At 34.0% G+C, this 23,792-nt stretch overlaps 1 protein-coding gene across 9 annotated transcripts in view; it reads right to left on the reverse strand.

Annotated features, from left to right (window-relative positions):
- TfAP-2 (transcription factor AP-2) overlaps nucleotides 1-23,792 on the reverse strand; it is a 1,022,457-nt gene that overhangs the window by 238,903 nt on the left and 759,762 nt on the right. For 7 of the 9 annotated variants that reach the window (XM_081740097.1, XM_081740157.1, XM_081740115.1 and 4 more), the window contains one exon: nucleotides 23,157-23,378. In XM_081740097.1, coding sequence (XP_081596223.1) covers nucleotides 23,157-23,378 — 222 coding nt within the window. The remainder of the gene's footprint in view (nucleotides 1-23,156; nucleotides 23,379-23,792) is intronic. The other 2 variants (XM_081740119.1, XM_081740130.1) reach the window with 1 other exon arrangement.

A 23,792-nucleotide genomic window follows, 5' to 3' on the forward strand; every position in this document is an offset into this window, starting at 1 on the left:
CTTTCATACAACATACCTTCACTGCATTTCAATATTTAGATAGCCCGTATGTCGAGACAAATCATACCGCCTCTGTATTTTTCCAAACTTCGAACGGTGGTCAAAACCATACTTCCCGTTTTGTGGACAACTCTAAAAGTCAATTGACTATAACGCTCCAGTCAGAAACAAAGCCTTGTGGCCAATAATTCGCAATGTTCAAGCACAAATATTTGTAAATGGCTACCAAAGTCATGTGTAAATACATAAGAAGATACAGTTAGATACGAAGTGCATGGAAACAACGCGAAAATATACATCCGTGTTATGTTAAAACAAATTGTAAACCTGATCCTCTTACATCCAACGTTAACAACAAAAGAAGTACTTGTATTCATACTAAGTCATTGGCCTTAGTCGTCAAAAAATCTCCTACAAGAATCAGATTTGGCTTCCTTTGTAATTTCTAGCTACCATGAGCTTTCTTCCTGTTCTTTAAGACGACAACGACCAGATACCCAATCTTGACGCAAAACTTCCATGAACAGAAGATGATGTCGTATAAAAACATCTGATAGGCAGCCGTGAGGACAGAGGAATGTAATGTATAACTGAATCGTCTACCCGCATGAATTTTATCCCTTTTTACAGTTGAAAGCTTTAGTAGAAGAAATATAATAATAATAATAAAAAAAGCATATTCGGAATGTGACAATCTTAACTGTCAACGGAATATACGCACTGCTAATAGAACATGTAACGTCAAACTCTAGGACAAGCCTCATTTCCAGACAACACGAAGTAAATATTCCAGTCACGAATTGTCAATGTTCTTCAAAAAGGCGTTGGAAAAGTCGGGATCAACGGTCTTTAAATTGCACAAGAACATACACAATCTATGCGTATGTATATGTGTTTCCTCTCTCTCTCTCTCTCTATTTGAGAGAAAGAGAGAGAGAAACACCTACACTCTACAGCACCTATCACCATCCATTGTTATTGCCGCATCCTCCTTTTAACAGATTCTGTATATACGCATTTCAACAAATCTAACGGGGAAAATATTACTTCTTTTATGCATATAATTAGTGAGATGCCCGTTCTTCGTTTGATAAGACGTAAGAGTATCGAAAAGTATCTGAAACATATTCAAATAGCTTCTGACTCCCTCCTTCAAAGTCGAGGCCCAGTTAATTCAGTTTCTTGTATCTGTTAACAGCAAATTGTTCCCGATTTAGTGAAATTAGTTGTATCGCCAAGGGGACACCGTAATCTAATGGGCGGTGTGTTATGTGTTGGACTCACGTCTGCGACGTACCGGTGCTTCCCAACTTTCGGCGTCCACCCAGTGTCATGAGACAAACTGGGGAGTCACGTGAATAAAAGACGTGACGGCCACTGGGTCTAGAAAGCTGCTGATTCTCCTTTCGAGACAGGACGACGCAGTGCTAGGCTGGACGTAGTTCAACCGTTCGCTAACAGATGGCAGCGTTGGAGCGGCTCAGGTCTATAAGGGCTGTCATGCCACCAAAAGGCTTCGGCTCCCTTCAAATGGTCGGAACGCGCTACCGAGCTATCTGGGCGTTAAGCAGGAAGCAGCAGTCAAATATGAAACACGACTACCACAAAATAGTTAGAAAACTAAACTCTAGTATGCCGCCCACCAACTTCTAACTGAGCAGAGAAGACCTATCCGAGTTTAGAGGAATAACTTCTGCTAACAAAGAAATGCAAAAGCCTGATTTGCTGTTCTACCTGCATCTTCTTTCGTAACATTTATTTCACATCCGCTCTCAACTGTTTCATGGTATATTTTGTTACTCTGTCAGGGATGTTTCGAGCCTTACTCGAAGACAACACTAAGCAAATTCTGGTCCTGAAAGACTACAAACTCTGGTTTCTAAGACCTTAGGTAGCGTTCTAATTGAGTACTTGTCTCTGTAGAAATAATTTGTCTTTATTGATCAAAATAAAGCTGTATGCTACTTACCTACCAATCAAGTAAGAAAGTTGTCTTTTCAGCTGGATATTAAATTCTTTTTATTTTATCCAGTTGTTCATCAGCGTTTTTAAGGTGATCGTTATTTATGGCTTTCTTCTGACATTAACAACTAGAATATCGTAAACGCACCCAACAGAGAGCGGAAGTTATCTATCTATCTTTTATTTAAGAAAGAAAAAAAAAACTGTGTGAAACAAGTTCTTTTCGTCAAGTCGACCTGATTCCAATAACATGTAGGTAGCAATCAACTTGGAGGATTTGTAAGCAAAGACAGGTACACTGTTTGACTCATAGTTAAAGAGTAAAGAATATCTTATGAACAATCAAGGTTTTTCCCACATCTTACACTGCTTAGTTTATGGCTTTCCAGTTAGATTATGATCACACTATGCTTAGTTTGCAGTCGTCCTGCATTTTTCAATTATACTTAACAGTAGGTGCCATTCAGACTGTATAAAAAAACAAATGATATTTTTGATCTCACTTCCTTAACCTCAGACATGTATGCAGTTCCAGTATGTATTAATAGGTTCATTTCACACGTATACAGTATTATATTCTATTAACATGTATTCTTGTCTTTAAGTGTTTTTTTTAGTAAATTTTTATACAATTTACAATTTTTTTTTTTTTTTTTTTTTTTTTTTTTTTTTTTTTTTTTTACAAAATTTTATGATGTAAAATATATTTATTTACACGTAGTATAAGTAACTGTTAGAAGTCTGTGTGTGTGTTAGAAACGAACAACAATAAATTCGATCATCTGTTCAACGGTATATTATTTATTTATTTAATTTTACATATTCCAAACCAAACCACTTAGCTTAACAGCCCTCTTTGTGGACCTGACCCGCTTCCAACGCCATCTGTTACCTACCGGCTGAACTATATCCAACCTAGTAACGAACACCTAGTTAACACGCTGCGTCGAACTCTCTCTAACAGGCGTATCACAAGTTTTCTAGATCTAGTGGCCGTCACGTCTTTTATTCACGTTACTCCCCAGTTGGCCTCACGACGCTGGGTGAATGTCGAAAATTGGAAAACACCGGCCGGGAATTGAACCCGGGACAACGCGAACGTGAGCCTAACGCTCTAACCAGTTCACTACGGTGTCTCCACATTTCGTAACGCTTCAGACTATTTTTAACTTACCGTTAAAATTCTTTTACCTTTCTGTTACAATTATTGCCCACAGTTCGATTAAGTCAACATGATCCAGCACCTTAATTTTTACTCATAATTACAAGAAAAATTAGGCACATCAAATGCATATCACAATTAACTTTTATTCTTAAAACACCATCAATAATCTTTCTTTTGTTGTCATAGCAATGCGAAATAACTATATCTTGTTACAGCAACTCTCATTACATGATTATTTTATCTATCTCCACATATATTCTACCTTCTTCTTCACAACAGATTGTGCACTTTTAAGCACCGTTGTCCAAAATAGCTACAATTAGAAATGGAAGTAATTCACAGATGTCAGATATACAATATCGTTGTAATTTTACATACGAGTATTCGGTAGAATATAAACAAACCATCTGTTTCATCATAACATAACTATTATTATTGACAACGAATGACGTAAAGCCATAAAACGTTAACTTTTCTCGATTTTTCTCGAAACTTTTGTGCATCACAATTCATTCTCAAGCAAGTCAGTTCCGTTCATCTCGATTGATTTGCGTCTCATGTTTGAGTAATATTAATATTTGTTAAACTAAAATTAAAAATTAAGAATTTTGGGGGGCTATATTTGTTATTAATGATGTGTACTGTTGTCTTGTTGGCTATAATGAAAAGCTTGACGAGGTGGCACACTTTAGTACTAATAGATGGCGTAGTTATTGTATAGTATCAATTTTTAAAGTTTCTAAAAACCAGTTTTCTTCAATTTTCTCAAAAACTACGCATGAGGATTATCATTTTGTTCAGCTCTATGAGATCAATATATATATATAGGGTGGCGCAGGGAAACGGGAAATCTTCAATTTAGAATTAACAACACTGTATGACCGGCATTTGTTTGGAACCGATAAGACAACATTGAGGAGACTGTCATTTAGTAATAATGAAGCACTGAAGTTGTGCGGAACGTGTGTTCACTGTGAAAGTATTTGATAAGAACGGTGACATTCTATGGCCTCCGAAATCCTCTGAATTTAGTGTGTACGATTTCTCTCTGTAGCGAAACTATGGAGGATGTTCCGAAAGCAATAGCATAGTATACGTCCTGCAAACGTAGGTGAATTGAAATTGATAAAGGAGGAATCATTTTCGTTCCTCGAGACGTAATAAACTGAGCATTCTAATTGATTACTAAAAGATACTCGTATCATAATGTGTGTGCCAAAATGGGGCACATCTTTCCCATGTCATTTTCAAGTAATAAAGTGGCACGCAAGTGTCATAGCTAATGTCATTGTTGATAGCATACTCTCTACATGTATCTCAATCATAAAGATATTATTTCCTGTGCTGATTAGCGCATTTTACGTCAATTGAAATTTTCTAGTTTTCCTGCACCACCCTTATAACATACGCTTATAATTGAAAGTTATAAGGAGGCATTGAGAAGACGCCTAAATTCATTCACCGACAAAAGTTTCGATGGGTTATGAGTTTTATCATCTCGATTTCCTATCATCCCTTGCGTTATTATTGATTACTGTTAGTAACTTCTTCAAAAAATAAATTTCATTTAGTCATCACGTAGAGAAAATTAATACAGTACCGATACCTAAAACAATTCCGGAAACAAAGAGTGGTATACTCTATTTATTACGATGAAAAAGTTGCTGAGGTTCGAAAGAAACTGAATATAATTCTAGTACTTAGAATTGCTTTTATCTACATTCTTCTCAAGTAACAATACAAGAATCAAGCAAGTCGTTGAAAAATGACCAAACAAACAATACAAACCACAATATCTTACACTGTACTGGCTTTATAATCATAACCCGAGATTTACAGGGAATATTATATTTTTCCCATGTTATATACTAAAACCAGCAGCATATTATATTTCCAGGTGGGCAGCTGTGTGGCCAACTTTTCTGTGACCTATCATATTAACATGTGGTCACAAGGTTTCCCAAAGATGACCCCTAAAGAACTACCACTAATCTCTCTCTAAGAGTGTGTATGTGTGTGTGCATTCGTACGTCCAAGAACAAAAAGCACGCATTTATTTGTATGGTTCTCACGTCCACACGTTTGGGTGCTGCGAGTAGTCTTTAGAATAAAAATGAAAAACAGTAGGAACAAATCTTATGATACGGATGTTAGGAAGAATTTTGAAAAGAAAGAGGGGGAAAATATCTGTTTCGCATACATTTTTTTAATTCAATAATAATAATTATAAACAATTGGTTAAGGACAGAAGTAAATGAAGAGCTTATGTAAATGCAGCATTGAACCTCCGGGTTCATAGTCACTAGTCAGTAAGTTAGTTAACAACAATTTTTAAAAAGCCTAGAATCTAAACATCCGAAAGTTCCATTAATAAAACAAAATTGTAGAAATTTATTCCTGTGTCAGTTTTTCCAATGTTACTCTTTACTTAAGATTCTAAATGTTGAAAGTGGTCAGACAAAATGGAATAAAATTTCTTAAAAACTTTGAAGAGAATTTTAAAAATAACGAATTTTCAACATGGAAAGGGACCTTTTTTATTATTGATAATTTTAAAACAAGGAATATTTTCTATTAAAAAGCTTCCATAGAAAAAAGTAACAACACTTAAAATTAGTAATGTGCTTTGATAAAATATAATACAGTACATATATCAGATGAAGCCATTAATGCATGCCAAACTAAGAAAGAGTTCACGAGGAATGACAAAACTTACTCTGGATCGAATAGTCTTGGGAATGGTGACAATCCGAATCTGGACGTAGGATTAAGGTATTCGGATCTCAATCCAAAAATTTGGATCTCACTAGGCCCCGAATTCAGGTTTCATTCAATTCCAATATCTAAATATAGTGTCCTAATATAATATAGTATATAATTATAAATTTGATTTTGATAACATGGTTTGAATTTAAAGCCTATTAATGGATACTGCGTAGAATGTTTGGGACTACGAAAGCGTGTTAATAATGGGGATTGTCATACCTGGATTCTCAAGATCCTGATATCTGAAAACTGAATTCGAAAACTGGATATTCATATCTAAATTCGAATCAGTCTGGCCAACTCTTGTCTCTATTACTGAGCAATCATCAGATAAAACCTAATTTGTTCTCAACTAATGCAACAGGATGACTTTTCTACCTCAATAAATAAATAAATAAAGGCCACACAATCAGACGTACTAATATTAAGGATAAGTGAAGTTGATATGGACCTCGCGAACAATAGTGGTTAACAAGCATATTCATTTGTGGTTTCTCCCAATGAGCGAACCCGGTAAAATAATGCAATTCTTAAATCATTGTGAACCTGTATTTATGGAATTCTTGCATTTGAGGTGTGACCATCAATGCTGATTGACACATCAACATTTTCGAATTCTTATAGCAAAATATTAAAACACAGAGGTATGGTCTCCTACCGAAAGGAGTAATCCTTCTTCACCATAACGTTATTCTCCCACAACGCCAATCATCGGAAGATTTGGTTCATCCAGTTTACAACCCTGATCTCTCCCCATGATGCGATTTTCATGTGTCTGGGAAGTAAAGAAAAGTTTGTAGAACGTTATTTCCCGTTGGACTAAGTAATACACAAAGGTGCGGGATCGGTTCTGCCGTTGTTTGGGATCAATGTGGCAAAAGTGTGTTGCCAACGGTGGAAAATTTTGGTATATAGTTACACTTCTTTTACTGGCTTCTGCCTTGTTTGCCACTAACATTTATACTACTGAAGGAGGACGAAATCCATCCGCCTTTACCACAACCGCCCAAAAACTGTAAAACTGATCATAAAAAGAGATCCAAAATGTGTGTCGTACTTTATTTTTCCTTATGAAAATTCAACACCAAATATGTATTGCCTTAAAAGGAAGGGGGAAAAAAGATTTTTTTAAAAAATGCTAACCTAACAACTTACGATGCCGCGTGATTTACAAGCTGAAAAGAACACAACAGTCATTAGACCGTTATTACAGCTAATTAGCTGCTATTCATAAGTTCAATTAGGAAGCTTCCAGAACATTAAGCAAATTTACATCAACCTAAGAAAAAAAAAATTCTTTTAAGACGAAAAATTCCGACGGGGAAAAAAATAGAAATACGACATGTTTTCAACGGTTCAAGAGACTAATAATTCCAGGAGGGAAGATAATACTATTCTACTAATTATTTTCTTAATACTTTCCACTCTATAAATTCCGACCATACTCAATACCTACTGCCTTATTCTGTCATTGTATGCCACAAGGATAAACAAAGATTCAGGACTCAGGAATGGGAGAAAGAAATGAATGATTATGTCCTACCAGAAATAAACTTATGAACTGGCTAGATCACCATGCTCTCTATCGTAAGCTTGGGTTCGACTCCAGTACGAATACAGGATTTTCGATGTTGACCCAACATCGTAAGGTAGTTACGGAGCCACATACATTGGGAAGACTTAACCTGGTGTAGAAAGTGTACTAGATGCCTGATTGGTCACAGGGAAATGTTGATACCATTGATTATCCAAAATACTAAAGATTTACTCACATATGCTACGCATTGCGTAAGTGACATCCAGTTATGGATTCGATAATTATTCTGCTAGTAGTAAAAACACTAAGCCAAACTTGTTGATTCAGTTACCCACTTCAGACTGGAAATCTTCGGGGATTTATCACATCCCCTTTGGTGATCCATCTATATGCAACTGTCACTGGTACTCCTTTTTCATTTTCCGTAATTCACTTCTAGGTAGAAGTTGCAGTTAAGTATCTTCTTTTGCAAAGTAGAGTAATGGTTCCCAAAATAACCTCTCTTTGTCAGAGCAATACAAGCATTGCAAAACAAACACACGATGATACAGTTCGACGGCTTTCATCTTCCAGGTCTCTCCAAGAACCAATCTGTCGGAAACTTGGACAGAAACCAAATTATGATGACAGTAGAATGGAAAGATAAATCTTGCTTCCACCGGGGATCGAACTTGGGTCGCTTGGTTAGTAAGTTGATGACTTTCCGACTACGTTACTGACTTTTTAAAAAAGGAACTATACAAATTATATTAAAAAAGAGTTCCTCAGAAAATTAACCATGATGAAAGAATAAACTGTTCCGCTATAGTTTCTGAAGATCTTAGGTTGGCCAGATGACGCGAGTTCGATTAAGTGATATGTAGTTAACTCATAAGTTTCCAACGATATCTATCTATCTTGTCCAAATCTGTTGCAGAAATATGCAAACACGCAAGCGCGAGCCCCACTAAAGTTAGCAAACCTCGATGCAAAATGACATCTCTTGTCTGCAAATTTCCTCACCACAAGTCATCACTAGGAATGAAACACGAGACATTACGTTCCGGAAGAGTATTATTGTACAGCTATGATAGTGTACACTTTTACCTTTGTCAAAATTTATTTTAAAAAAAAATCTTTTAGATATTTTACAAGTGATGCTTTTGCAGGCTTGTAAATATTTACAAACACGTTCATCTGTCATTTTAATGAAAAAAAAGAGAGGATTAGTCCGCTCGTATTGCTGATCGTCCTCAAGTTCCGATATTTAGTCTATTATTATTATTATTATTATTATTATTATTATTATTATTATTATTATTATTATTATTATTATTACTATTAAATACTTTGCCTTTCGATAGGTCCTAGGACTAATGACTTTTTTTCGATTTTCGATTTTGGCCTAGAAATGATTCTTCCACGTTTCTCGATCTTCAGCTTCCTCTTTCAACTCCCAATATTTTCTTTTATTTTTCATCGATCAGTTGTGTTCTTCTTCCTATTCCTCGCTTTCCTTCCATCTTTCCTTCTATGACGGTATGAAGAAGACAATTTCTTCGCAAGATGTGTCCAATCCAATTGGCTTTCCTACCAAGGATGCTGGCTAGAAGTGTCCTCTTCTCTTCTATCCGTTTTAAAACATCCTCGTTTGTTGCTCTCTCTCTCTCTCTCTCTCTCTCTCTCTCTGTGTCCATTTTATCTTCTCCATTTTCTTCCAACACCACATTTCGAAGCTCTGTAAATATTTGTTGTCTAAGTTACGTAATGTCCATGTTTCTGAACCATACAATCCAATGCTCCATATATAGCACTTAACCAACTTCTTCGTAAGTCCAGTATTGAGCCTGCTAGTTAAAAGTGATCATTTCTTGTTGAATGCTTCTTTGGCTATTGCAATTCTTGATCTGATATCTTTGGTGCAGTAAGCGTCTCTCGTCAAAATACATTCCAGATAGTACACTTAGTCTATAGTGGCTAATATCCACAATTACATTAAAAAAAAAGTAATAAGTAGAGAAAAGAGCACCAAACTTTCAAGCTGATAGTGTAAAACACATGCTACACTGTAAAGATATACCATAATAGAAATATTTGTAGTTTTCAAACGGAAACAGCTGCTCCGTTGAGTATACAGTGAATTCTGAATGTTTGAGTTTAGAGATTTACTTTATCAGCAGCAAACATTGTGACAATCCAAATTCTGAATGTTAACAATTATAAATTATGTGATGTGGGGTACACTTGGTTGTTCTTGATTTAATCATAAAATACAAATCTTCTGAAACTCTATGCACGATATATCGTGTAGTAAATGAACTTGTTGATTCGCTAAACTACCTGATTGCCTAATACTGTTCTCGTTGGTTGATTGTATACTACCCGATATTGTAATTCATGCAAAAGAAAACACGGTACGCCCGCGTACTGCCTCTTTAATTGGCATCCGTTTCACTCAATTTGCAGTCCTGTGCTATTTGGTGTCTTACATGCAGATAAAACAATGCGTCATCAAAGGTACGCTTCTTGAAAATCAACTTCTTTTTGTTTTTTTCCATTCTTTTAACAGCTGCAAAAGATACTTCCTCCTTATCACGTGTAAGCAGTGACTGTTAAGAAGATTTACAAAATGGATTTGGCGCCTCCGGGGCTTGAAGACTGCCTACAGCAGAGGCTCAGTCAAGAAGACCAGCTTTCTCCCCTGAGGTCAAACCAACCACATCCATTCATAAGAGGAAAACGTGCAGGTATTTCGGGGCTTCCTTTTTCTCCTCTTTTCTGTTTCTTTTCCAAGCTTTTTTTCTTGATTACTTGTTTCCTCCGAGGTCAGGAAAAGCCGGTCACCATACTCGTGGTACCTAAATCAATCTCACTGCAACTCTTTTTAAGACTATGTGTTTTTACGTGCAAGCACAGTAAACGACGACAAAGATGACTTCCCGTAGGAAATTTTCTCATAGTACTATGAAAAAAAAAAAAAGAAAGAAAGATTGCACCTTCCCAATTAACAGAATCTTGAAATACAATGAAATAAATTGACTAAGGTTAGGCACTATGATACAATTTATTTTCAGATATAAAGTTTGTGAAGTCAATTGGAAGTCAACGGGTTATTTGAACTCAGAGTAATCTGGTGAATAAGTCAAAAATTTGCTGCCTCAATGTACTGGCTGTACGAATTCCCGGTGAACCTACTTGGAAATGTTTTTCCATACCGATTTACTGTAAGCTGTTAGATGTCAGAAGCTAGTTTTTTAAACATTTTCCAAAACGATCATTTTACACACATTTTACTTACATAAAAAACAATAGTTACATGTAAACTTTAATTCAGTCAAGGATTTGGATAATTAACATTGAAAGAAATTTAGATAAAGATAAATAATTTCTCAATTTACAAATTTCCATATATTCTAAACTTCATTGAAAATCCATTAACATCTAAACCTACTGTACTGGATAATTGGCCCTGGATTGTCGTTAGCAAATAGGGTAAAAATCCGTCTTTGGTCAAAATAATTACAGTTAATAAATAAATAAATATTAAAGATGCTCCATTGATCTTTGTTCAGTTTATATACTTTAACAATATATATTCCATTTGCATCGCACATGTAAATGCAGAAACACAAATTGCATCTAATTAAGAAACCATAAACAGTCTTCAAACATAAAACAACAATTTTTGTGTTTTTAACGGATTTTACACTTAAATAAATAAGTCTTATTTTCTTCAACAAGAATTTTAGAAAAACTAAAAATGGATCAAAAGATTGCGGTCTTGCCCAATAATTAATTTTTGGATCAGGGACCATAAAATTTTTGAGTTCTCTAAATTGAGTTTTCGTATTTTCTACGGAACAAGCACATCATACTGAGTTAAGTGATAGTTTAAGTCTGGCTACACTGTATGTAGTTCTCCAAATATAAGGCGTACAAGAATATTTTTGATTGCAATATATTGGATCTTTTGATCCAAAAAGAAAATACGAAGTCACTATGAGATTCTTTGAGTTCAGGTGTAATAGTGTCTGCTTCTCTTCCTTGCTTTTAAGGTGTAACTTTCAAGGCAACTCTAACCAATGTGATCACGCTAGTTCAACATACAAGCTCCTGTCTTAACGACATTTGCAAATCACTGGAAGAAGATTGTTCAATGCATATAAACGCGGAATAAACGATCACTAATAGTGCAATCTAGCAAAACCATTAACATTATTTAAAAAAAAAAATAAGCATAAAGAGTTTCTATGGATAAAAATTGTAAAGAAGGCAATTAGTGGCTGCTAGAAACGATTCTAGTCTTTAACTTTTAAACAGGACAGCCACAACGATACAGAAAGCAATATACGAACATCCACACAATACAAATTGTAAGCCAGAAGAAAAGGAAAAAGGTATTTAGAAACATCAACCTTGCAGGTCATTGAACGAGTCTTAACAAAAACGCCTTTATGTTGAACGGATGGATTCTTTTGGCCAAGATAAACGGTAGATACCGAATGATATATTTAGTCACATTGTATTGCAATGTCCAAACATGCATTGCATTTGAATGCCAGGTAAATGTAACGACATCTTCTGGACTTTTAATTCATCATTGCCATGTGACTTTTGTAATGGCCCCTGCAACGCTGAACCGTCATCACTTTCGGTGCGGTAGGTAGAAGACCACAACTACCATTCAAATCATTAGACAAATAAATAAAAGACAACTATGCATATACATTGAATGTAGGCAAACGAACAAACTAAGAAACATTTCTTCTTTGTGTCCAAGTCAATGTTTTGAAAGACGTCTTCAGACTGTGAATGTTTTGTTTCTGTTACGGCCCTAACGAAACCTTTGTCCACTATGGCTTCTGAAGCCTACTGGTAGTTAGTTTACTTCGGAAAAGAAAGCGCGCCGTATGGTTGAAGTCTTTTAAGAAAAACACATCACCAAAGGTGTCTTCCCTTTTATTTTGTAAACGTCGCTATAGTTTTATTTGATTAAAAGGAATGGTTCATCAGACATGCATTCGTGATGTTCCGGCTCAGTAAGTGCAAATCGAGTGTGGCAGAAAAAAAAAAAAAAATGCTGTCAATATATACGCTTAACAAGTGCTTCTTTAGACTAAATGTCTCAAGTCACTTAATGCTAATCACTTGCGAAAACAGGTAGCTTCACTGGATTGGTCTTCGAATAAATTTTGTTGCTTTGTTTTTCGTACCTAGAACTAGTTCAATATTGCACTGCCTACTAAGTGTATTATGGTACAGAAGCAATATTGTACTGGACAGAAGTGAGTATTTAATCCTTCCCTTCTCGATATTTATTCGGACACGGACATAGTTTAACAATAAACCATACAAAGCACTGGCTAGTCACTACAAAGTGAATTTTTTAACTGAAGATAATTTTGAAAGAGTGAACGATGATTCAATTTCTGCGTTTCTTTACGAAATGTGTTCCAATTATGTGATTAAAAAAAAAAATATTATTCTCTACTTGAAACCTGAGTGTATCAATGTACAATATGAATCAAATTTCAGTATCACTATGAACATGGAGGCCGGAAGAAAATTCTCTAAGGGGGCGGCTCTCTGGTTGCAATATTAAATTTGGTATTTTTTTATTTACATTAAGAAAATCTTAAGAAATTTGATAAATTTTCGTGACCCTGAGGAGGGGTTCGGGCCCCATCCTGTCCCCCCTCGGGCGCCCATGACTGAACCATAATATTAAAGTTATTTTCTTTATGAGATTGTTACTGATATTCGAATCCATTACCTACAATTGCAATTTAACGAATGTCAAATGGAAACCAAATAAGTCGTGTTAAATAATACTGGATGCAATTTATTTTGTTCGTCAGTTGCTAAAAGTAATTTCAATATTCACAACCATCTTGATATCTAGAAAATGGTGCCGCGGTGGCTCAGTGGTAGAGCTTTCATCTCTGGTGCTTGGGGTCCTCGATTCGATCCCAGCTTGCGTTAAGTGGGCTTTGTGGTGGACGAACACCGCGTGCGTGGATTTTCTCGGGGTTCTCCCGTTTCCTCCCAGTCTTCATTCCACCATTGTATTCATTTCTCATCATCACCGTCTCCTTTAGCCTAGCCGACATAATAATAGGGCGTAAAACTTATAGATTTCATTTCATTTTCATTTCTAGAAAATAACTAATTGTTGGAAGCTGATTTAATATTTATTGTATTTAAATATAAATAGCAATGTTGAAGAACATCAAAATCGGAGCAGGTTTACGAAGACCTGAATATGATGTCGAATTTTTGGTTCCAAAAACAAAATAGAGTAAAACAAATATTATGAAGCGCTAATCCAGCTTAATCTAACCTACCGTACGATATAATTTCTTGCAAAATGTGTAACTGATGAAAATAAAATCTTGTGACTTCCATAAAATAAATATACACCATCAAACTGATAACTTTATTACATATGAAAACTAACTTACCTGTCTTTTTTCCTTATAAGGTGACTATTCATTACATATATACACATGAATATATTTACACACAACATATCCCTACATTTACATGCATACCAAGAACCCTGAACATGACACACAAATTACCTTCAAACAAGAGTCAAGAAAGGCAATGAATGACGCGTCAGATGGTATTTAAAAAAAGTCAGTAACGAAAAAATGCTTTAAATTTTTTTTCAGTATCATTAAATGGATTAAAGGCAGAATTCTACAAAGATACTTGAACTGGAAAAAAAGGAATTCATTTGATACTAAATAGTGCAGTAAAAGTAAGCTTATACAAGTATATTAAGACTAAAGGTAAATACGAACACTTTTAGAAGTCAGTATTCAACACAGGCGCTACCCAATGGTAGATGTGAGAAGGTATAAATTGTATTTGTTCTAAAGTTAGTCACGATTTACAATCTGTTTCATTTAGAAGCAATTAAAACGTATGTAATGTAATAGAAAGTACGTGAGTAGCATTTTGTATAAGTTCTTTTACAATTCTAGAGTTGTTATTCATTCTTATAGAATAGCTAATGCAAATATATCATAGAAACAGTAAGGAATTCAAGCTGCTACACGTACTATATTATATTGTCTGCAGGTGATGTTGACTTATCTTCATTTGAGTTTAGTTTACTCAAGAACTTAATTCAAGGTCTATTACTTCCACCTCAGCCTTTGTTTCTATACAACTCATGTCCTAGTCCCGTGTAATTGTTTGATTTTCGTTACACAAGCCTACCTTCATCTCAAGAAACAATTTTAGATTAGAAGCTGTATTCACAAAAGTTACCAGAAAACTTTTAACACACAATAGGCAGTTTACTTTCACACTTATTAACGCACTCATCGACATGCGTATTAGAATTTGCACATATCACAAACTTCTGCACAGTCTTTGTGTATTACGCATAATGATTTCCTAGATATATCATGCGTTGTGCAACATGTCCCGAAATGTTAACATGACAAATTTTAATCTAGCGATTACTAGGTACCGAAATATCTCGTTGGTTTTAGTAAGTATATTAATAGATATGCTGTTCCGTAGAAGTACTTCAAGGAGGGGAAATATTTCTAAAAGAACAACATATTCCGGAGAAACCTGCTATTTTGCAAGTGCTTCCTTTCAGTAAAACAAAAGAGAGAGAAACAGTTCCGAGGAAATGGGCACGCGAATTAGTCGTCCAGTTTTAAAAATAGTAATTATGTGACATATTATAAGGTACAAATTTACTATTCAAAATGTCACTTACTTTGTGAAAACTAAATGTCGTTGTACATAATTTTAAAATTTAATAATCAAATTTAATCTCTATTGGCGTCTGTCCTTAGCCAAATAGATCTAGTTTCTACTTTGTATTAATATTTCTGCAAGATCTATCTTAATACTGTCCTCCCATCTGTGCTAGGTCTTCCTAATGGTGGTTTTCTCATTAGGTTTCCGCTTAAAATTTTGAAAGCGTTCCTACTTTCTTTCATTTGGGCTACATGACCTGGCGCCACCTGACCCTCCTAGAATTGATGACCCTAACAATGTTCGGTAAACGGTATAAATTATGTATTTCCTCATTATGAAATTTCCGCCACTCCTCATTCCCGTTCCTCTTGGGTCCGAATATTAGTTTTAGGATTTTATTCTCAAATTCTTTCAGTTTGCATTCTTCCCTCACAGTAAGCGAAAGCTACCATGTTTCGCAACCGTACAGCACAACATGTATGATTATCGTTTTATATAATTTAAGCTTCAAATTCCTCAACAGAATTCGAGAAACACAAAAGATTTTGAACTGAATAACAACACGAATTCCCTACTTTCAGTTGACATTTAATTTCTCCATGGGTATGTTTTTTGTCTGTTAAGGCTGTTGCTACCTCTTCGCTGAGTCGAGTTTTCCCCTATCTAATAACATTGGAACTTTTTTCGTGTTTTTCTCAGCACGCAATGAACAAATCCTTATAAAAATTTGCATAGAGTCAGGTCGATAATAAAGAATTCGTTATATGAGCTTATAATTTTACTAAAAGCCTCCAATTAAGTTATTCATTCCCCCCTTTTTTTCATGTGAAGATTTGCAACAGTGCGATCTCTGCTTCTCCCTGTTTGTATTAGCAGCGTGAGGGAAATTCGGGCTAGCCATTTAAAACAGGTTTTTAAACTCTGTCCATATCACATTTGTGGAATGAAATTTTCTAGCCCTCTCGTCCTTTTCGAGGACAGATTTATGGCACTGAGAAGGAGGGGGCGCTCTTTATTTTCTTTGCTAAACCTATTGCTTTTAGTATATTCGTCTAGTCTCATTCGGAGTTCTTGTGGTTACTTTCAAAGATAGCAAGATGCCTCTTGCGTCTCATGTATTTCAGTCTTATACCTGGTGATTGGTTATACAAATATAAATTAGCAGACGATTGTGATAGCAAATAAATTTCCTGTGTGGGGGCCGCGGTGGCTCAGTGGTAGTGTTCATCTCAGTTGCATGGGGTCCTTGGTTTGATCCCAGCTCGCGCTAAGTGAACTTTGTGGTGGACAACCATCGTGTGCATGGGTTTTCTCGGGGTTCTCCTGTTTTCTCCCACTTTCTTCATTCCACCATTTCATTCATTACTTATCATCACTATCTCCTTTAGCCTAACCGGCATAACTGTGGGACGTAAAACTTACAGATTTCATTTTATTTTCAAATTTCCTGTGTGAAATAATAATAATAATAATAATAATAATAATAATAATAATAATAATAATAATAATAATAATAATAATAATAATAATAATAATAATAATAATAATAATAATAATAATAATTATTATTATTATTATTATTATTATTATTATTATTATTATTATTATTATTATTATTATTATTATTATTATTATTATTATTATTATTATTATTATTATTATAGGAAATTCTTGGCACAAGAGATTGTAACGAGCAAGGAATATCAGTGCGGCTTGGCACTAGTAATTTAGTTAAAATTTGTGGTCACCACATCGGTTCCTCCTTGCCGGTGTTTCCTTGACCACAGACTGGCCGCGCTGCTGACACCAGTGGGGTTTTCACATTGAAAACACCAGCGCTCTTTGACTTTTGTAACCTCATGGAAACAGGTAAACCAGTGGAGATAGCATTTTGGAATAATTATATATATATGTATATGCAGACCCGTATTCAGGAGGATCTAGGGGTTTGCCTCCCTAAATTTTCGCTGGCCTCCCTAAACTTTTCACGGTAGGCTTGCAAATGAAATATAATATGATGATAAACTATGATATGGTTGGATCGGGCTCCCCTAACTTCAGCCGCCCCCCTACATTTTTGGGCTGGCTACCGGCCTCTGTATATGTATTTGAAACTGTGAATAGCAGTATAGAATGTTTATGCTAAATAATAATAATTTCATTTTTACCACATACGAAGGAAATTTAGAAATAAACTTTTTTGTTACACAAATGTGTTCTTAGCGTGAATGCTGTCGAATTCTATTCCTAATGATGACAGATTTTTCGGTGTTGTTTCAGTATCGTGAGGCAACTGGGAAACTGAAGAACTGACCACACACTACCCTTCTAACAGAGCACATTTGTAGGAAAAGTTAAGTGTAATATCAGGGATTCTTTTACTAAACTGAAAAACATCTATACATAATGAAATATGTAGTGTTAATGTAGATACAAACGTCATTTTCTTGGTAACGTCTTTTCTTGGTTATTACTTTACGAAATATGAATAGAGACTTATTTCTTGGTAACAGGGAATAATGACTTATTAGTGTTACCTGCTAATAGTAACCTTGTAACTTACGCATTCTAAATAAGAAATATTTATTTTCCAGATGGTGAACGCGAAATTTCATCTATAGCTACAACATATATATATATATATATATATATATATATATATATATATATATATATATATATATATATATAGTGCAACACATATTAACAGAATAATTTTAATTTTATGCATTATTTTTTCATGCTTCAATTTAAAATATAGGGCTTTTTTTTGTTGAGGTACACCAATTTGTCATTGTCATACATATTAAACTAAAGCATTACCGTATGAGTATAAAAATATGTGAGGGAATACTTCGTTACATCAAGCCACAACATTATGTAAATGAAGTTATTAAAAAATAATAAACAAGCAGTATAATCAAAATGCTAAATATCACCGAAGCACTATTCACAATTTAAATATCTATGAGCATACTCCAAAATCCCTAGGTAAGTTTCTACATTGAAAAAAAAAGTAAACAAAATTCACAAGGCCACGCTAAACATAAATACAGGAAAAGTTAAATAAAAAAAATGTTATCAGTAAAATTTCTACTCTTCCCCTCCAAAATTATGTCTCAAATCAAGTAAGTAACTTGCTTAAATTATACTGGTCTATGACTTTTTAATTTTGTTGATAAGTGGTCAAAGTTACACTCGAAGTATTGACTTCAATCAATACAAATAAACAAACACTAATATTTCACATTTATTTATACAATGAGTATGTCATAGTTTTTTTAAAAAACAATTTTCATTTCATGTATAAATTTTAAAGAAATAATTCGGTTTCAAATGTTACTTTCACGCAAAAAAAAAGAAAAGAAAAAAAGAAAGAAAGAAAGAAAATATACTATGGTAAATTAAAGTGAGATTACAGTGTTACGTTAGTTCAAATAAGATGTTAACGAAATTTTGCGGACAACTCTCGAAACTTATCTTAGAAGCAACTTTAAAAATTGACAAAAGTTATAGATATACTTCATGAGTGAGTAAAGAAAGAATACCAATGTAGATTAAAAAGAGATCTTTTTTAAAAAATCTGCAGTTAACAGGAATATAGTTAACAAATCTAAAAGATTCTATAAAATAGATTTAAACAAATCTTCAATCAGATCAATTGATTCCCTAAATTTTCTTTGTATCATCTTATATATAAATATAAAAAATATATAAAAACAAGAATTTTAGGAATAATCCAAAAAATGGATCAAAAGATAGCGATCTTGGCTAAGAATTTTAAAAATGATCCAAAAATGCATAAAAAGATTTCGATCTTGCCAAATAATTAGTTTCTGGATCAGGGGCCACAAAAGTTAGCAACGGTTCCTAAATCGAGTTTTCGTATTTTCTACGGAATTAGCACATCATACTGAGTAAATTGTTAGTTTGGGTTTGGCTACACTACCTGTAGTTCTCCAGATATAAGGCTACAAGAAAATGTTTGATTGTATGAAATATATTGAATTTTTTGGATCAGGGTTCACAAAATTTTTGAATGGGCCCTAAATCGAGTTTTCGTATTTTTTACGGAATAAGCACATCATGCGGACTAAGTTGTTACTTTTTGTTTGGCTATACTATATGTAGTTCTCAAAATATGGGACGTACAAGAAAATGTTTGAATGGGTGAAATATATATTGATTTTTTTGGATCAGGGCTCACAAATTTTTTGAATGGCAGCTGAATCTTTTTTTTTTTTTTTGTACAGAATAAGCACATCATGCTGAGTAAATTGTTAATTTTGGTTTGGCCGCACACTTTGTAATTGTCAAAATATGAGGCGTACAAGAAAATTTTGATTGAACGTAATATATTGAATTTTGTGGATCAGGCCCCACAAAATTTTTAAACGGTCCTTAAATCGAGTTTTTGTATTTTTTACGCAATAAGCAGTTACTAAGTTAAGTCATAATTTGGGTACGCTATATGTAGTTCTCGAGATATAAGGCCTACAAGAAAATTTTTGTGTGAAATAGATTGAATCTTTTGATCCAATAGGGTCTAAATGTATACAATATATATTGGTGTTGTTGTCCATTATTATGTTTGATCTAAATCTATAGTTGACTGGTAATAGGTGCTGTTTTGAGCACTATTCGTTGTTACAAACGATACACTTTATTTTAAATTGAAATATAATAAATAAAATATAAATAATACGTCACTATAAAAGTAGCTTTTCTTTTAGCAGTATAGAAGTTTATTATAAATACCTCATATATAGATAAAATGGGCACTGGAGTCAAGAAAGGTATGTCTCTTCATGTTTTGAAAAATGTAATAATAATAATAATAATAATAATAATAATAATAATAATAATAATAATAATAATAATAATAATAATAATAATAATAATAATAATAGTGATAAAGTGACATTCGCTTTCGTATACATTAAAAGTAACTTTATTCAATAGAGACAGTTCGCTTCTAATTACTTATAACTGTCTATACTTGACGGGGGGAAAAGCTAATCTAAAGAAGAATGGATCTGTTCTCGCTGTGTTTATTTTTTTCTGCTTTCAGCAAAGAAAACGTACTCCAACGCCTTCTCACTGAAATGCCATAAATATGTCATTGTTGAAAAGGGTCCCCTCACAGCTGTGGACAATGTTGAAACTTCAAAGTAACCCTCAGTTACTCGCCGCAACCTGCTAGAAGAGAGAACGCAGTGTCGTCAATGCGTTGTTGCAAATCTTCACATGAAAAAAAGGGGGTAATGAATAACTTAATTGGAGGCTTTTAGTAAAATTATAAGCTCATATAACGAATTCTTTATTATCGACCTGACTCTATGCAAATTTTTATAAGGATTTGTTCATTGCGTGCTGAGAAAAACACGAAAAAAGTTCCAATGTTATTAGATAGGGAAAAACTCGACTCAGCGAAGAGGTAGCAACAGCCTTAATGTTGATCCCAGATATTTGACAGTATCCACTTCGTCGGAAGTATTATTTGATATTTTGATATATCCATAATTTGCAGTATTATGATTTCGGATAATTTCTATAGATTTAGTCTTCTCAATTTTAATCTAAGTAATAATAAATTCATACATAACGCAAAGTCATTTAGAAAATACAGGGGACATTTAATAAGATTTGGGGAAGAAATCAGTAAACTTATATAAAATAATATTTAAGTTCATTTAGAATAAAACAAACATACATAAATCAATAAGTTAAAAACAAAAGATATATGGAGCTGGTCCTCAATAACGTTAAGCACAATTTTTTTGTGATATCTGTTATAGTTTTCCTTATTTTCTTATTCCACACAATTCATATATTCCTTTATTTCAGCCTCTTTCGAGAAACCTTCTTCATGAGGCACAGACCTTAGATCCTGACCTTGTTGCCTTCATCCTGAAATCGTTATTTTTAAGTTGCAGGAACCAATCTCATTTGTACAATATTTCTTACTATATAATAAACGAATGCATATTTGTTACTTATCGTGCAAAGAAAAAATATGATAAATAACTGTTGAGAGATTTGAATTCAAGAAAGATGGTTGGAAACGTAACCTGACGATGAATTTTAAACTATGATATAAATAAGATCAATTTACTTCTGACGAAATTTTATTTTTTGTGATGGACAACACCTTCGTCTGTATTTAAAGAAGTGGTCCTGCGTAGCATAGTCGGTAGCGCTCTTGCCTTTGATGCGAGCGGTCCCGGATTCGATTCCCGCTGGGGACAATCAGTCGAAAAAGTGTAAGAGCTTTTTCAGGCCAGCTATCCTGAATGAAGTTTTCCTGGGTTTTCCTAATTTACACCAGACAAATGCCGGGATGGTTTCTAACATATAGGGAAAGGCCGCTTCCTTCCTTCTCTTTCCTCGAATAGTATGATTGCCGAGGGACATCATCCCTTATGACGGATTAATGTGGCCATAGATGCTGAAAGCCCAGAAATCTAATTCCTAATCTTGTATTTAAATCCTAATCCTGTATTTAAAAAGTTAAATTTAGCTATAGAACTTTAGCTATAGAAGAACAACAGCTTATACCAATTTGGTAAAAAGGTACCCACGTTGAATTAAATTTCTAATTGTACTTTGTATACTAATCTGAGGACGTGAAATCCAATGACAATATTTTAAAATTTATTCATCAAATGGAGTTTCGAGAAAAATGACCTCAAAATTCGGATATTTAGATTTATTTATTTATCTAACATTTAAAACATTTGTTCATTATTTATTTAAGAATGATATTATGTTATTATTTTATGTTATTTATAAGTTAACAATAACATGCTCAAAATTTTAACCACCGAATTTAATAAGAGTTATGTTCCAGATGGATGAGTTTTCTAAATTTGCACCCTTTCGAATGCGACTTTTGCTTTACACAGTAAAAATGTGCTTTTAATTTTTAAATCTAAAATGGTTTGCATTCTGGTGATACTTTATTTAAAAAAAAAAAGTTTATGACTACTAGTGTTTCTAAGGTATTTAGTAAACACGAGTGTCGAATATCACACAACACAAATACGATGAAATCACTAACACAAAAGTAAAGAAGATACGAGAAAAATTATGTTGCTTAATGCACACAAACATGAAGATGAAATGGTTTGGATTGTAATAACACTGATTCTCGGCGAAATATGTGTTAGAGTAGAATTGTAATATACGCAATTGAGACTATTTGGCCTGAAAGGAACTTAAAATACAAGCGTTGATGGTTACACACCAAGAAAAAAGTCTACCATGTAAAATTAGAGACCTAATAATTAGAGTACACTAGCTTCTTGAATGTCATTAAAGCTAATGCATAGAAACACATACAAATGGTTTGGATTCTTACCGTACAACCCTGGCTTTGACCGATGCATTAGCATAGAAATTAAGAGAACACAGGAGTGTATACACTTAGTGTGCACTATTAGCTTCGACTTAACATTGACCATTTAACTTTTTATGATAGATCCTGGCTCTATGAAGTCTTTTTGGGGAAAAAATAGTACAATAGTTCTATGTTAAGGATAGATACATTAATGTGAAGCATCATTAACATATTAAAGTTATAATTTATTATATTGATAAATGAAAACTCCGTAAGGAAATCGATTATGAACATAATACGTAATTCTAATTTTAATATGTCCATGAATCTTCAATTGGTATAGCAGTAGTAAGCTTATCTATCGCTCATATTGAAATAATGCGTTTTTTTTAAAGGACTTTGTAGGTCCAAGATATATCATGTTAAATGTTCATCTTAATATACTCTGTAATTATCAGGTCTGAATGAATTAATATTGCCTTTTGAAATGACAAATTTTCCTTCAAATGTTATTAAAACTCCAAACAAACTAAATATACTCACATTACTCTAAAAAAGAATTTTGAATAACATCTTTTCATTCCATTTCTTGACTCTCGCTAACAATAAGAAACCCAGAAGGAAATGACATGCTCAGATGCCGTGTGAGGTGCATGCAGCTGATGTGTGTGAGGCACTCTTACCCTTGAGATTAAGTGGAGCACAGTAGTTACATCGATGGAGGACTGGTGTGTGGGACTCACCTGACCGTCTTCGACAGCGGACAGAGTGTTGTGCAGGACGAGCGGGTCCTGAGGGTCCAAGCCTGAATGTCCTGCGGGAACCAGAACATCCGGTCGTCGTACACTATATTCCCGCCTGTTTGAGTCATAGGAAAAGGCGGCTGCGGGGTGCATATTGGCGGCCTGAAAAAAAAAAAACACCCAAAGGTTAGTTAATGTATTCACAAAGAACATGAAGAGCATATACTAAGTAATACTTCAATTACACGTAATTTCATTATGACAACTACACCTGAATAATTTTGACACTGATATAATTGTTATGAAGGATATTTCTTCAAATCATGACTTCAAATTCACGTGTAGTGTTGATAAAATACTTCATTTCATTTCATTTATTTACTCCATCTAACCAATAGATAGTACTGTACAACATTTAAACGGTCGAAATATTTTGAAACATATCTTATTGAAGATGTCTGAACAAAGCACATGAATATAATGAATTAAAATCCACCATCCACCATAAAGTGGTTTAGAAAACAGAAAATTGCTGCCATTCCAAACAACGTATTTGGTGAGCATTAAGTTTTACTT

Source organism: Thermobia domestica, chromosome 2 (genome assembly GCF_964235325.1).
Source record: "Thermobia domestica chromosome 2, izTheDome1.hap1.1, whole genome shotgun sequence".
Classification (NCBI taxonomy): Eukaryota; Metazoa; Arthropoda; class Insecta; order Zygentoma; family Lepismatidae; genus Thermobia; species Thermobia domestica.